We start from the raw sequence: 14,269 nt of genomic DNA, 5'->3' as shown, positions 1-14,269 counted from the left end.
ACACATAGAGAAAGCTTAGAGGTTAATATCCTCATATAAAAGAAAACATGCCATTTTTGTCTTTTGGGATCTGGATCACCTCAATCATGATTGTTTCTAGCTCCATCTGTTTACCTACAAATTTCATTATTCTTTTTTCCCTTTATATTAGCTATTTTCTTTATTTACATTTCTATATTTACATTATTTACATTTCAAAAGTTATCCTCTTTCCTGGTTTCCCCTCTGAAAGCTCCTATCAGCCCTTCCCCCTGATCACTAACCTACCCACTCCCAATTCCTTGTCCTGTCATTCCCCTACACTGGGGCATCAACTCTTCTCAGGACCAAGTGCTTCTCTTCCCATTGATGTCCAACAAGGCCATCCTCTGCTACATATGCAGCTGGAGACATGGGTCCCTTCATGTGGACTCATTGGTTGTTGTTGCTTTAGTCCCTGAGAGCTCTGTGGGTACTGGTTGGTTCATATTGTTGTTCCTCCTATGAGTCTGAAAGCTCCTTTAGCTCTTTTGGGCCTTTCTATAGCTCCTCCATTGGGGACCTTGTTCTCAGTTCAATGGTTGGCTGAAAGCATCGACATCTAAATATGTCAGGCACTGGCAGAACCTCTCAGGAGAGAAATATATCAGGCTCCTGTCAGCAAGCACTTGTTGGCATCCACCATAGTGTCTAGGTTTGGTGACTGTATATGGGATGTATCCCCAGGTGGGGCAGTCTCTGGATGGTCTTTCCTTCTTTCACTCTCTGCTCCATACTTTATCTCTGTATTTCCTCCCATGGGTATTTTGTTGCCCCTTCTAAGAAGGACAGAAGTATCGACACTTTGGTATTCCTTCTTGAGATTCATTTAGTCTGTGAATTATATCTTGAGTATTCAGAGCTTCTGGGCTAATATCCACTTATCAGTGAGAGTGTACCATGTGTATTCTTTTGTGATTGAGTTATCTCATGCAGGATGATATTTTCTATTTCCATTCATTTGCCTAAGAATTTCATGAATTTGTTGTTTTTAGTAGCTGAGTAGTATTCTATTGTATAAATGTACCACATTTTCTGTATCCATGCCTCTGTTGAAGGATATCTGGATTCTTTCCAGTTTCTGGCTATTATAAATAAGTCTGCTGTGAACATAGTGGAACATGTGTCCTTGTTACATGTTAGACAACCTTTTGGGTATATGCCCAGGGGTGGTATAACTGGGTCCTCAGGTAAGATTATGTCCAATTTTCTGAGGAAACACCAAACTGATTTCCAGAGTGGTTATGCCAGCTTGCAATCCCACCAGCATTGGAGGAGTATTCCTCTTTCTCTACATCCTTGCCAGCATCTGCTGTCACCTGAATTTTTGATCTTAGCCATTTTGACTGGTGTGAGGTGGAATCTCAGGCTTGTTTTGATTTGCATTTCTCTGATGACTAAGGATTTTGAACATTTCTTTAGGTGCTTCACAGCCATTCCATATTCCTCACTTGAGAATTCTTTGTTTAGCTCTGTACTCCACTTTTTAATAGGGTTATTTGGTTCTCAGGAGTCTAACTTCTTGAGTTCTTTGTATATATTGGATATTAGGCCTATATCAGATGCAGAGTTGGTAAAGATCTTTTACCAATCTGTTGGTTGCTATTTTGTCCTATTGACAGTGTTCTTTGCCTTACAGAAGCTTTGTAATTTTATTAGGTTTGTTCTGTTCAGGAAAAGTTTCCCTGTGCCCATGTGTTCAAGGTTCTTCCCTGTTTTCTTTTCTATTAGTTTCAGTGTATTTGGTTTATGTGGAGGTCCTTTATCCACTTGGACTTGAGCTTGTACAAGCAGATGAGAATTGGTCAATTTGCATTCTTATGCATACTAACTGCCAGCTGAACCAGAACCAGAGCAATTAGACAACAAAAGGAAGTCAAGGGGATACAAATTGGAAAGGAAGAAGTCAAAATATTTGCAGATGATATGATAGTATATATATAAGTGACCTTAAAAATTCCACCAGAGAACTCCTAAACCTGATAAACAGATTCAGTACAGTAGTTGGATATAAAATTAACTCAAACAATAGCACAACCTATTCTCAACAATAAAAGAACCCCTGGGGGAATCACCATGCCTGACCTCAAGCTGAACTACAGAGTAATTGTAATAAAATCTGCATGGTACTTGTACAGCCACAGACAGGTAGATCAATGGAATAGAATTGAAGACCCAGAAATGAACACACACACATATGGTCACTTGATCTTTGACAAAGGAACTAAAACCATCCAGTGGAAAAAAGACAGCATTTTCAACAAATGGTGCTGGCTTAAATGGTGGTTATCATGTAGAAGAATGTAAATTGATCCATTCTTATCTCCTTGTACTAAGCTCAAGTCCAAGTGGATCAAGGAACTCCACATAAAACCAGAAACACTGAAACTTATAGAGGAGAAAGTGGGGAAATGCCTTGAAGATATGGGCACAGGGGGAAAATTCCTGAACAAAACAACAATAGTTTGTGCTGTAAGATCGAGAATTGACAAATGTGACCTCATAAAATTCCAAAGTTTCTGTAAGGCAAAAGATACTGTCAGTAAGACCAAAAAATTCACCAACTATTGGGAAATGATCTTTACCAATCCTAAGTCAGAGAGGGGACTAATATCCAATATATATATATCAAAAAGCTGGACTCCAGAAAATCAAATAACCCTATTAAAAATGGGTACAGGACTAAACAGAGAATTCTGAACTGAAGAATACCGAAGGGCTGAGAAGCATCTGAAAAAAATGTTCAACATCCTTAATCATCAGGGAAATACAAATCAAAACAACCCTGAGATTCAACCTCACATCAGTCAGAATGGCTAAGATCAAAAATTCAGGTGACAGCCGGGCAGTGGTGGGGCACACCTTTAATCCCAGCACTTGGGAGGCAGAGACAGGCAGATTTCTGAGTTGCAGGCCAGCCTGGTCCACAGAGTGAGTTCCAGGAGTGCCAAGGCTATACAGAGAAACCCTGTCTCAAAAAACAACAACAACAACAAAATTCAGGTGACAGTAGACATGGGCGAGGATGTGGAGAAAAAGGAACACTCCTCCCTTGCTGGTGGGATTGCAAGCTTGTACAATTACTCTGGAAACCAGTCTGGCAGTTCCTCAGAAATTTGGACATAGTACTACTGGAAGATCCAACAATACCTCTCCTGGGCATATACCCAAAAGATGTTCCAACTTGTAATAAAAACATATGTTCTACTATGTTAATAGGAGCCTTATTTTAATAGCCAGAAGCTAGAAAGAACCCAGATGTCCTTCAACAGAGAAATGGATACAGAAAATGTGATATATTTACACAATGGAGTACTACTCAGCAATTAAAAACAATGAATACATGAAATTCTTAGGCAAATGGATGGATCTGGAGAATATCATCCTGAGTGAGGTAACCCAATCACAAAAGAACACACATGATATGCACTCACTATTTAGTGGATATTAGCCCAGAGACTTAGAATATCCAAGATACAATTTCCAAAACTCATGAAACTCAAGAAGAAGGCAGACCAAAGTGTGGATACTTTGTTCCTCCTTAGAATGGGGAACAAAATACCCATGGAAGGAGTTACAGAGACAGAGTTCAGAGCTGAGATGTAAGGAAAGACCATTCAGAGTGCCCCACCCTGGGATCCATCCCATATACAACCACCAAATCCAGACACAATTGAATATGCCAGAAAGGTTTTGCTATCAGGACCCTGATATAGCTCTATCTTGTGAAGCTATTCCAGTGCCTGGCAAATACAGACGTGGATGCTCACAGTCATCTATTGGATGGAACACAGGGCCCCTAATGATGGAGCTAGAGAAAGTACCCACGGAGCTAAAGTGGTCTGCAACATTAAAGGAGGAACAACAATATGAACTAACCAGTACCCCCACCAGAGCTGTGTCTCTAGTTCCATATGTAGCAGAGGATGGCCTAGTTGGCATCAATTTTAGGAGAGCCCCTTGGTCTTGCGATGATCATATGCCCCAGTACGGGGTGTCTTAGTCAGGGTTTCTATTCCTGCACAAACATCATGACCAAGAAGCACTTGGGGAGGAAAGGATTTATTCAGCTTACTCTTCCACATTGCTGTTCATCACCAAAGAGATTCAGGACTGGAACTCAAACAAGTCAGAAAGCAGGAGATGATGCAGAGGCCTTGGAGGGATGTTCTTTACTGGCTTGCTTCCCCTGGCTTACTCAGCCTGCTCTCTTATAGAACCCAAGACTGCAAGCCCAGGGATGGTCCCACCCACAAGGGGCCTTTCCCTCCTTGATCACTAATTGAGAAAATACCCCACAGCTGGTTCTCATGGAGGCATTTCCCCAACTGAAGTTCCTTTCTCTGTGATAACCCAGCTGTGTCAAGTTGACACAAAACTAGTCAGTACACAGGGGAATGCCAGGGCCATGAAGCAGGAGTAGGTGGGTTGGGGAGCATGGTTGGGGGGAGATAGGGGGCTTTGGGGATAGCATTTGAAATGTAAATAAAGAAAATATCTAATAAAAAATAAATGAGTATAATTTTAAAGGTATAAGATCAGAGACATAATGAAAGTTGAAACACCTCTAATTTTTGATATATTAAAACACTTGAAGCAACAGGTTCCTCAAGACTTTCTGTATGTACCATGGGTAAGAGACATGCATTTCCAAGTGTCTGTACATAGAACATAGGTAAGATGCATTAATTTAGCCCCACTCATTTGGAATTACAAGATGGAAATATGACAGAATAAAGTAAGAATGGAAGGAACAAGTTAGAAATTAATTAGGTTCTATATTCGATGCTGTGAATGACCGTAATTAGGATAAACAAGGATTCAAATTATATGACTTTCCAAATTTGGATCTCGAAGGATTTGTTTATAGAATTTAGATATTTGTTCTATAATAGTAATGTGGTGGTTTGAATGAGAATGGCCATGGGTCCATCTTTGGGTCCATCTTTGAATGTTTAGTCATCAAGGAGGAACAAGAGCAAAGCAGTATTAGGAGCTATGGCCTTGTTTGGGGAAGTAAGTCACCAGGGGTGGGCTTGGAGGTTTCAATAGGCTACATGGCTACATGTGATTCAGTCTCTCTCTCTCTCTCTCTCTCTCTCTCTCTCTCTCTCTCTCTCTCTCTCTCTCCAGACTAGGATTTAACTTTTAGCTACATTTCTTAATTCTTTTTTATGAAACTGGTACACCCCTGATGCCAAAGTCACACAAAACATAACAAAAAAGAAAATTATAGATCAATAGTTCTGATGATTTTGTACATAACAGACCTTAAGATTCTACCAGGAAATTTCTATATCTGAAAACACTTTTAGCAAAGTAGCAAGATACAAAAACTAACACACAAAAATTAGTAGCATTTTTATATATAAAAGACAAACCTACTGAGACAAAAAATCAGAGAAACAGTACCTTTTACAGTAGCCTTAAACAAAAATCTTAGGATAACTCTAAGTAAGTGAAAGATTTGTAAAATAAAAACTTTAAAACATTGAAGAAATAAATTGAAGTGGACACTAGAAAATGGAAAGAGGCCCATACTTACTGCTGTGCAAGATTAATATTGTGAAAAGTCGGCATCCTGACAAAACAAGTTTACTTATTCAACACAACCTCCCTCCAAATTTCAACACAATTCCTTATAGAAATCTAAAAGGAACAATCTTCAATTTCATATGAAAAATTTAAAAATCCAGAATAGCTTTAAAATAATCCCAAGTAATAAAAACAGAAGTTATCACCTTCCCAGGTTTTAAGTTGTTTTGTAGCCCTATAGTAAGAAAACAAAAGTTGTATTGGCATGAAAACAGACATGATGATGAATGAAATTAAACTGTAGACTCAGACATAAGTCTACAGAGGATGGACAACTGTTTTTTGACAAAGAAATCAAAGATAGAAACTGGAGAGACAAAGGACAGCAGGCCCTGGTCTTTACCTGGGCAGCACAGCAGAGCTGACCCTGGTTACTTGGGTTGAAGGTGCACTGAACCCATGAGCATGAGAGCAGAAAAGAAGGCAGCCTGTTTAGTTCAGATGCCTCTCAGACCCAGATCCAGGGCTTTGAATTAACCCACCATAACATCTAACCCACCAGTGAACTCCTGGAGATCATGAAGAGGCTTGTTCTATAGATCCAAAACTATAGTATCTCTATGACACAGAATAACAATAGGATGTTCAAGGACTTCCAGTGGGGTTCCAGTACTGATTGAATAGCAAAAGCCAGAGGCCTAGAACCAGACCAGTGAATCAACACACGTTGACACACTATATCTTCCACAACAGATTTTTAAAAAATGTATTGCAGGGAAGATTGCAAGGGTAGAGGGTAGATACAAGTAGAGAGAAGCTGAGTAGAATTAGGGTACAAAGTTGAAAGTTCACAAAAAACTAATAAAACAGTAAAAAAAAAAAAAAACCTATCAACTTCAAATGGATAAAGGATCTCAATATCAGATCTGAGATGTTGAATCTAGTATATAAGAGTGAAGAAATAGACTTGAGTCACTGACACAGGTAGAGACATTTTGAACTGGACTTACACACATTAAGAGCAACAATTAATTAATGGAAGCTCATGAAACTTAAAGGCTCTGTACAGCAAAGGACACTACAATTCAGTCAAAATGTCAAGTTATAGAGTAGCAAAAGATCTTTACAAATTATATATCTGACAGTGGGTTAATAGACTATTCGAAGCACTTTTTAAAAAACTGGACATTAAGGAAAAAAAACCTAATTTAAAAATGGGATATAGATCTGAACAGAGGCTTCTCAAAAGAAAAAATACAAATGGATGACAATCACTTAAAGAAATGTTCAACACCATTAGCCATCATGGGCATGTAAATTAAAATTCCTATAAAATTTCATCTTACTCTAGTCAGAATGAGCAAAATCAATTAAAAAGATGCATGCTAATGAGAATTCTGGGAAAGGGAAACAGTTGTTCACTGTTGATGCAAGTCCATGCTTATAGAGTGTCTATAGACATCACTGTGGAGGTTCCTCAAGAAACTCAGAATCAATTTTCCTTAAAATCTGGGAACCTCAAGCATGAATATATATTCAAAGTTCAAGTTAATAAAGAAAATTTGATGTTTACATAGTGGAATGTTATTCAACTGTTGAAAAAATGAAATTTACATGTAAAAAGATGGAGCTGGAAATAATTATTTTGACTGAGGTAACCCAGATGCTAAAGGAAAAATATTACATCATTTCTCTTATATGAGGATACTAGTACTTAAGCTTTTACTACATGTGCTATAATCTATATAGCTACAGATGTCAGGTACCTAGTGAGAGATAGAATGAGATTTACCAAGGAAAGGGAATTAGAATACAATGTTATTAGGATAGAACCAGGAGGGAGGTGGGAATAAACGGAGAGAATATAGAGAGGGATAATTAAAACTAAACCCTTTGAAAAGCAATAAAAAATTCTACCACTACACAAGTTGCCTAAAATTCACATATATATGAAAGGAAGTGAGTCACCATGTAATGGGGAAAAATGTCCCATGTAGACATTTCATGCTACTAAGTAAAACTCTCAGGACCAAGAATGGATAATATCTTGTTGAGTCATTGACCAAAGGTATCCTATGGACTCTCCTCCAAAGGTTACAGGATGCTGCTAAGGCTATTGTTTGTATTCGGTAACTCAATGATAAGGCCCTTGCTGTATTTCATTAAAGGGGAGAAGTCAAGCTGGTTCCCAACTAGCAGCATCACGACTCTGAGTTAGCAGTCACAGTATTTAAAGGTAGCCTGCAAATCACCAGAGAAGAAGCATCCTAAATGGGATGTTTTCATCAACTCCCACCCTCAAGGCTCAGGGATCCATTCAGAAGAGTTAAGCACAAAGACTGGAAGACCCAGAAAAGACGGACTGCTCCGAGAAGACAGTGTGTTCCAAATACAACAGGTTAGATGCTCAAATGAACCAACACAAACCTATAAAATTTCAAATTAGCCAGGGTCATAGCACTGAGAGAAGGAAGTGGACATGGAGTCCCATCACTAAACACAACCCTATTTGCACATAGTAACTGCTGGAAAGAGAACACTCACTTCTCTCTAACCAAACTTTACGGCAGGCCCTATGTCCAGGAATAGTTATCTAACAAAATGTGGAATCCATGGTTTATTTTGTTTTTGTTTTATGGGCTTTTGTTTTGTTTTGTTTGAGCATTTACCCCACTTTGGTTTATTATTTGATTCCATTGAATTTCTTCTTTTTTCCTGTTTTTAAACTTTGGGTTTTTTTTTTTTGGGGGGGGGGGAAGAAGATAACACAAAAGAGAAAACAAAATAAGTTACATATGGAGGTATGGAGGATTGCAAGGTACTGAGAGAAGGAAAGAATTTTATCAAAATATATTGTACAAAAATTTTTAAGAAAAGTAAATAGTATCAGAAAAGAAAATGCTCAGGACCAATTGTAAAGCATGCAACAGGCATTCAAAGTAGTGCTGAGAGCACAACAGATCCACAGTCTCCCCATTACTGTGTCCCAAGCATTACATTGAAGACAGCTCTGGGCTGTATACTCAATGATCTATTTTTATTACTAAATAATATGCTTGAAAATTATTCAGAGAGTGATCCCTTTGGATTATGAAAGCAGTCCTATTTTGGGAGTACATGGAGGGAAAGAGGCAAGAGTGCAGTTAAATCCAAAGGGTCAGCTCCCCTTAGGCACTGTTCACAGCCACTGCAATTAAGATCGAAAGTTTCTGGGCTCAGCACCAGGGAGAAGGCAGAGCTGGCCTCAGGGATGGAGACAGAAGAGTCTTTTCCCCTGATGAAGCCAAACTCCTGGTGGTGGCATCTTGACACCTTGCTTGAACACAAGGACTTGAGGTTGATAAACAGAGCCCGGCTGTGCTATGAGGACACCCATCCTGAGTCCTGCACTGATTGCACAGGTGAGTGCTGCCATGTCATGGGTCATAGGGCTGTGTTTGTCCTTTATAGAAATCTGTGGAGGGCTGATGTGTGGGAGAGAAGGATGTTCCTTCCTTTTCACTCTGAGAGGGGACAGTGGCAGGATTCAGGGAGAAGATGGTCTATCATTTCCTAAGTACAATCCAGAATTGTCTCAGTGCCCACAGGGACAGTATGTGTGGTCACTGGGCATGAGCTGTTCCTTACACAGGACAGGCAGGGGTAGGAGACATAGACACCTGCAGTGCAGCCTGGGGTAGGAAGCTCTTGCGGCCACAGTTTCTGCACAATCTGTGTTATTTGCTTCCAATGACTTAGTACTTTGATCTGAGCAAATTTCTGTTGACTTCAGTCCTTTGTGGATAGAATAGTCTTTCTTTCTCTCTTTATCATGATTTTATTTATTGTGAATGTCTTCTTCTATAAACCTAATGTAAACCATGGAGTATGAGAATTGTGGATAAAACAGCCATGAGGTTACATACTAACTCTTACAACTTATTTTAGAAAATTGATTTTTAAAACATTCTGAGCACTTCATTAGGTATTATGTATGCTAGTTCATTGACTCTCTAAAATATACATGTATTGTATAAAACATAATTTACATACAAAAATAGTTTTTAAAGAAGTCAAATAAATAATATGCTCAAAGTGGTGAATATATGAATTGGGAAATCAAAAACTTTAATTCACAGTGGGTGGTCACAAAGCATGTTCTGGTGAACCCAGACATTTCTGTCTAACGCTCTGATATTCTTTAAGCTTCTAGAATATGTATGACCGTCTACCACATCAGAACCCTAATTTAACTGGTTGAACACAGACTGAATTTATTTATTCTAACATAGTAGAAGTAAAAACTTGTGAAAACTAGTTAAAAATGTACACATGTGGACTGAAGAGCAGGTTCAGGGAGTAAGAGCACTCATCGCTCTTGCAGAATTCCTAGATTCAAATACCAGTACCCAAATGGCAGCTAAAACCATGTGCAACTCCAGTTTCAGGGATCCAAGGCCTTTCTCTGGCCTCTGTAGGGACCAAGTATACGATTGGTACCCAGATATATATGCAAACAAAACACACAAACACAAAAATGACTAGCATTAAAAAGAAAATATAAATATCTCTCTGATAGTTCCTGAATAAATGAAAATGTATAATTTTTGTCATCCAGGAATGAGGCTATTCAGGGAAGAAATGCAGCTTCCTCATTTCAATATGTAATATTGATATCTCAAAAAATCTTTAAAAATACAAGATAACTGATGTACTAAAGCATCTGTCAGGTCCTCTCAGCATAGAGTTGATAGAAGCAGACTAACAGACAACACAGTCCTGAGGTTCAGAGAAATTGTAGGACACACATGTGTGACATGTGGGCAGCATTGAGCTGTAAAGAATCATAGCTGGAAATCAGATTACAAAGAGAACATTACATGTACCATTGTCACATTTCATATACCCTTGTCACAGGGTAAGTTCCAGTGTTTCATGGGCTTAGGATAAGCTGAAAATAATTCACAGATAAATTTGATAAACAGCATCAATTTCTAAAGTGAGGAAGACAAGTATGAATAAGATTCCCCACATGAAATGATTTATAATTTGGAAAAGTGGAAGCAAAACTAATACATTTTTTGTTTTATTCCTCATTTTAACTATAAACAGAAATAAAGGAAAATGGTTGTCATGTATAAAAATACACAAACCAGGATTGCTTGTGCTCCATAGGATGGATAATTACGGATTAATACAATCAGTAGATTTGCTGAAATTTAGAAATCAAAATTATAGGATATTTTGGAGAGGACACCTTCATTGCAGCATGTAGTAGGAAGCCCTTACTCCCGCAGCTTCTGCACAATCTGTCTGATTTGCCTCCAAAGACTGAGTATTGTGATCTGGGCTGTGCAACTTCTTGTTTGGAGTCCAAAATAAGAAAGCCTAAGCTGAGAGCTGAGACTTGATGAGTCCTTGGCAGAGTGTTTTCAGGGGATGGTCAGAAATAGCACATAAGTATTTCACATAAGTATTGGAGTAGGTAATTTTTAATATTATCCCACCAGCAAGGTGATAGAGAACAAAATGATTCATATCATCCCAGTCAAGTAAAGTATATGTACTGCCTGCTACCCTACCTAATTAATCTATGTGTTACTTACTGCCAAGGTCATTTCAGAGTTGGAGACAAAGAAAAGTCACATGACTTTCCCTGGAAAGGAACCACATTTGACCAAGTATTGTCCTTCTTTGGATTAGCTACAGTTCTTTATTAGTTCAGTGTGCTTCTCAAGGGATAAGTCTGTACAGAACTGTGAAGAGAATCTGTGAAAGGAGGCATCTAAGACAATGCATAAATTTCATGGCTTGGAAACTGAATGAATTCGTCCTTTGTTTGGATTTTTCATGGAAAAACATCTAGAGATGGAAGATATAAAGAGCTAGCTTCTGTGACAGCTTAGAAAGCATCGGCACGGTGCTCATGTCCAATTTTCATCATAATCACCATCTCCAGGTCAGCGGAACCAAGAACAGCAGGTCCCAGAACAAAAATCAGGCATCTGTAAGCAAAGAACTCTGTGCATTTGCATAGTACACTGTTGCTTTCACTATGGAAAACCCACAGGCATGAACCATGCCATGTTTACTTCCTTGTGTTTTTCAAAAAGGTTTTCCTAGTTCTGAGCATGAAGATAATTTGGAAGGACCTTATCCAAAGAGTAATTTTTATTTCACTTACTGGTATTGGAGTTTTAGGGAACATCATCTTATTTGTAAAACATGTGCATACTTTCATCATGGGTCGTGAGAACAAAAATATAGATGTCATTCTCATCCACTTGGCTTTTGTAAACATAATCATTATTTATTGCATAGGAGTCAGAACCATAGCCATGATTTTTTATATTAGAAACTTTCTAGATGATGTTGGTTGTAAAACTATAATTTATCTAGAAAGGGTTGCCCGTGGCCTCTCCATCTGCACCACCTGTCTCCTCAGTGTGGTCCAGGCTGTCACCATCAGTCCCAGGACCACACTGTGGAGAAAGCTCAAACCTCAGACACCATGGCATGTTCTTGCCTTTCTCCTTCTCTTTTGGATGTTTAATTCCCTGATAAGCTCCAACTTGCTGCACTATATCACAGCAGGCAGTAGCATGAACAGGTCTGTAGTTGGGATGGTTACTGGGTATTGCTATATACTGCCATCCAGGAACACAGTTAAGTGGATGTTCATCTCTCTCATGGCTGTTCGCGATGTCATTTTCCAGGGTCTCATGGGCTGGAGTAGTGGGTCCATGGCTCTCCATCTGTATAAGCATCACAAGCGTGTCCTCTACCTTCACAGTTCCAGGTCTGCAGACAATTCTAGGCCAGAAATCAGAGCTACACAGAGGGTTCTCACTCTCATGACCTGTTTCCTTTTCTTTTATTTGGCAGATTTCATTTTCTCCTTATACACAGGTTCCACAGTGGCAAATGATTTCACAATACCAAGTATGAAAGCGTTTTTAGTACTTAGCTATGCTGGTCTCAGCCCCTTTGTCCTGATTATCTTTGATGTCCATATTGCTAAGACCTGCTGTGTTCCCTGAGAAATAATAATTTTTTTCACATCAGGTCTATATGCTCTAATGCTATATACACTGGAATGACTTTGCCTTGCTTTTCTAATGTATCACAACAATAAATTGACTGACAAAATAGATTTTTTTTTTTTTACATGCAGCTGGTGCTAGGTAACTGAAGACTGGTTAATGCTCTAGGAAGTAGACAGGGATGCTCAATATCACACCATCCCAACATTAGTAACATGCAGGTTAGCTTGCTGTGTCCTTCATAGGGAAACACAAGAGGACATGCAGTAACCCACAAATAGAATTTTATTCTTCTGCATGCTAGATTTTATGCTTATAAGGACCCACAATCTACTCCTGCTTTCATGTTTCTTCTACTTCTCTTTCATGATCTCTGACTCCACTACTTACTTACAAAGCACTCACTATGTGCAAGAGGCTGTTCTAAACCAATGAGCAAGTGAAGAAGCATCTTTTATCAGAAGACCTCTTACAAAGTGCACATGGCCAGAAAGCGAAGCTAATCCACTGAATGTAGTAAGTGCTTGCCATTTCAGGATACAAAGCACTAAAGAAGGGATAACAATATACACTGTATATGAATTCCACACACATTAAAGACATTGACATGTGATTGAGATTGCTAAAGAGACATTACTTTAGGCTGGGAATCCATGATTTTACCAATTAGCCATATGACTCCTGTCCCTGAATGATAAGTTCTCAGCTGGCTTGACTCAGTCACCCCAACACAGAAATGTACAACATGACTTTCTACGTCTTATGATATGACTAAACTGCTATTTTGGCTTCTGTAACTTGTTTATGCAGAGACCTAAATCCTGTTTTGAGTTACTTTACCCACTTACACTAGCAGCACAAACCATTATTGCTTGCTTATGTAGAGACTGAAAGTCTACTTGTGTTTTTTACATGAAAATAAAAACCTTTCCCATACCCTTCCCTCAGGATACGCTTGATATCATGCTTTTCAGGCTGATATCATGTTATCAAGTAATCAATAAATCTTTTAATTACAGTTGAGATGCCAGATTCATGCTGGGTGATCCAGGATAGATCCCAGAGACAGCAAGACCAAGGTGGACTTGATAAGTCCCCAGAAACATGGACTACAACTGCTCAAAATTTATAAATTGAAAGCAAAACAAAACTAAGAATTGCCCACCAATGTGCTTCTGAAGCATGGGCTGATTTTTGAGTTGTTGTGTGTGTTTTAAAGTCTGGACATTTGGAGTGACAAATGAAATACCAGACACAATAGTAGACCCAATCTCTGGGAGAGAGTTGACACCTATTATACTTCTAGTTTGGGTGTATGAATGAAGAAGGCCACCTCATGTATGAGTGCATCTGGTCTTCTCTGATTATGCTCTTGTATGGTCTTTTTCTCTTGTTCTCTGTTGTCTGTTGTATTTATGTTTCCAAATTTTGTTGCAGTAGTTAGAGTCAGACTGAGAGCAAAGTAAATCGCCCCTGAGCTGCATGTTGAAACATTTTCAGGGGTTTCTCAAGGCAGACTGCTCCTCCTGGCTGTTTCCATACTAGTTCTCCCCTGGAGCTTCCTTTATCCTCTGTTCCTCTCAGTGGCTTACTGGAACCAGCTTTATCAGGCACCTCTCTAGGCCTATCTGTTTGAGATGCTTTTCCTTCATTCTGCTTCTGAAGGATGTCTTTTTCCCTGCTTGCTTTATCTC

At 38.9% G+C, this 14,269-nt stretch overlaps 1 protein-coding gene across 1 annotated transcript; it reads left to right on the top strand.

Moving 5' to 3' along the window:
* The first annotated feature begins 11,663 nt into the window (after nt 1-11,663).
* Nucleotides 11,664-12,572, top strand: Vmn1r202 (vomeronasal 1 receptor 202). Its single transcript, NM_134224.1, has one exon. The coding sequence runs from the start codon at nt 11,664-11,666 to the stop codon at nt 12,570-12,572; it is 909 nt and encodes a 302-aa protein (NP_598985.1).
* Nucleotides 12,573-14,269: the final 1,697 nt, after the last annotated feature.

Source organism: Mus musculus, chromosome 13 (assembly GCF_000001635.26).
Source record: "Mus musculus strain C57BL/6J chromosome 13, GRCm38.p6 C57BL/6J".
Taxonomy (NCBI): Eukaryota; Metazoa; Chordata; class Mammalia; order Rodentia; family Muridae; genus Mus; species Mus musculus.
The sequence above is the reverse complement of the archived record's forward strand: the minus strand, read 5'-3'. Positions and strand labels throughout refer to the sequence as shown.

Excerpts from the sequence above, each read along its gene's own strand:
- Vmn1r202 (NM_134224.1), top strand. The coding sequence starts at position 11,664 with ATGAAGATAATTTGGAAGGACCTTATCCAAAGAGTAATTTTTATTTCA.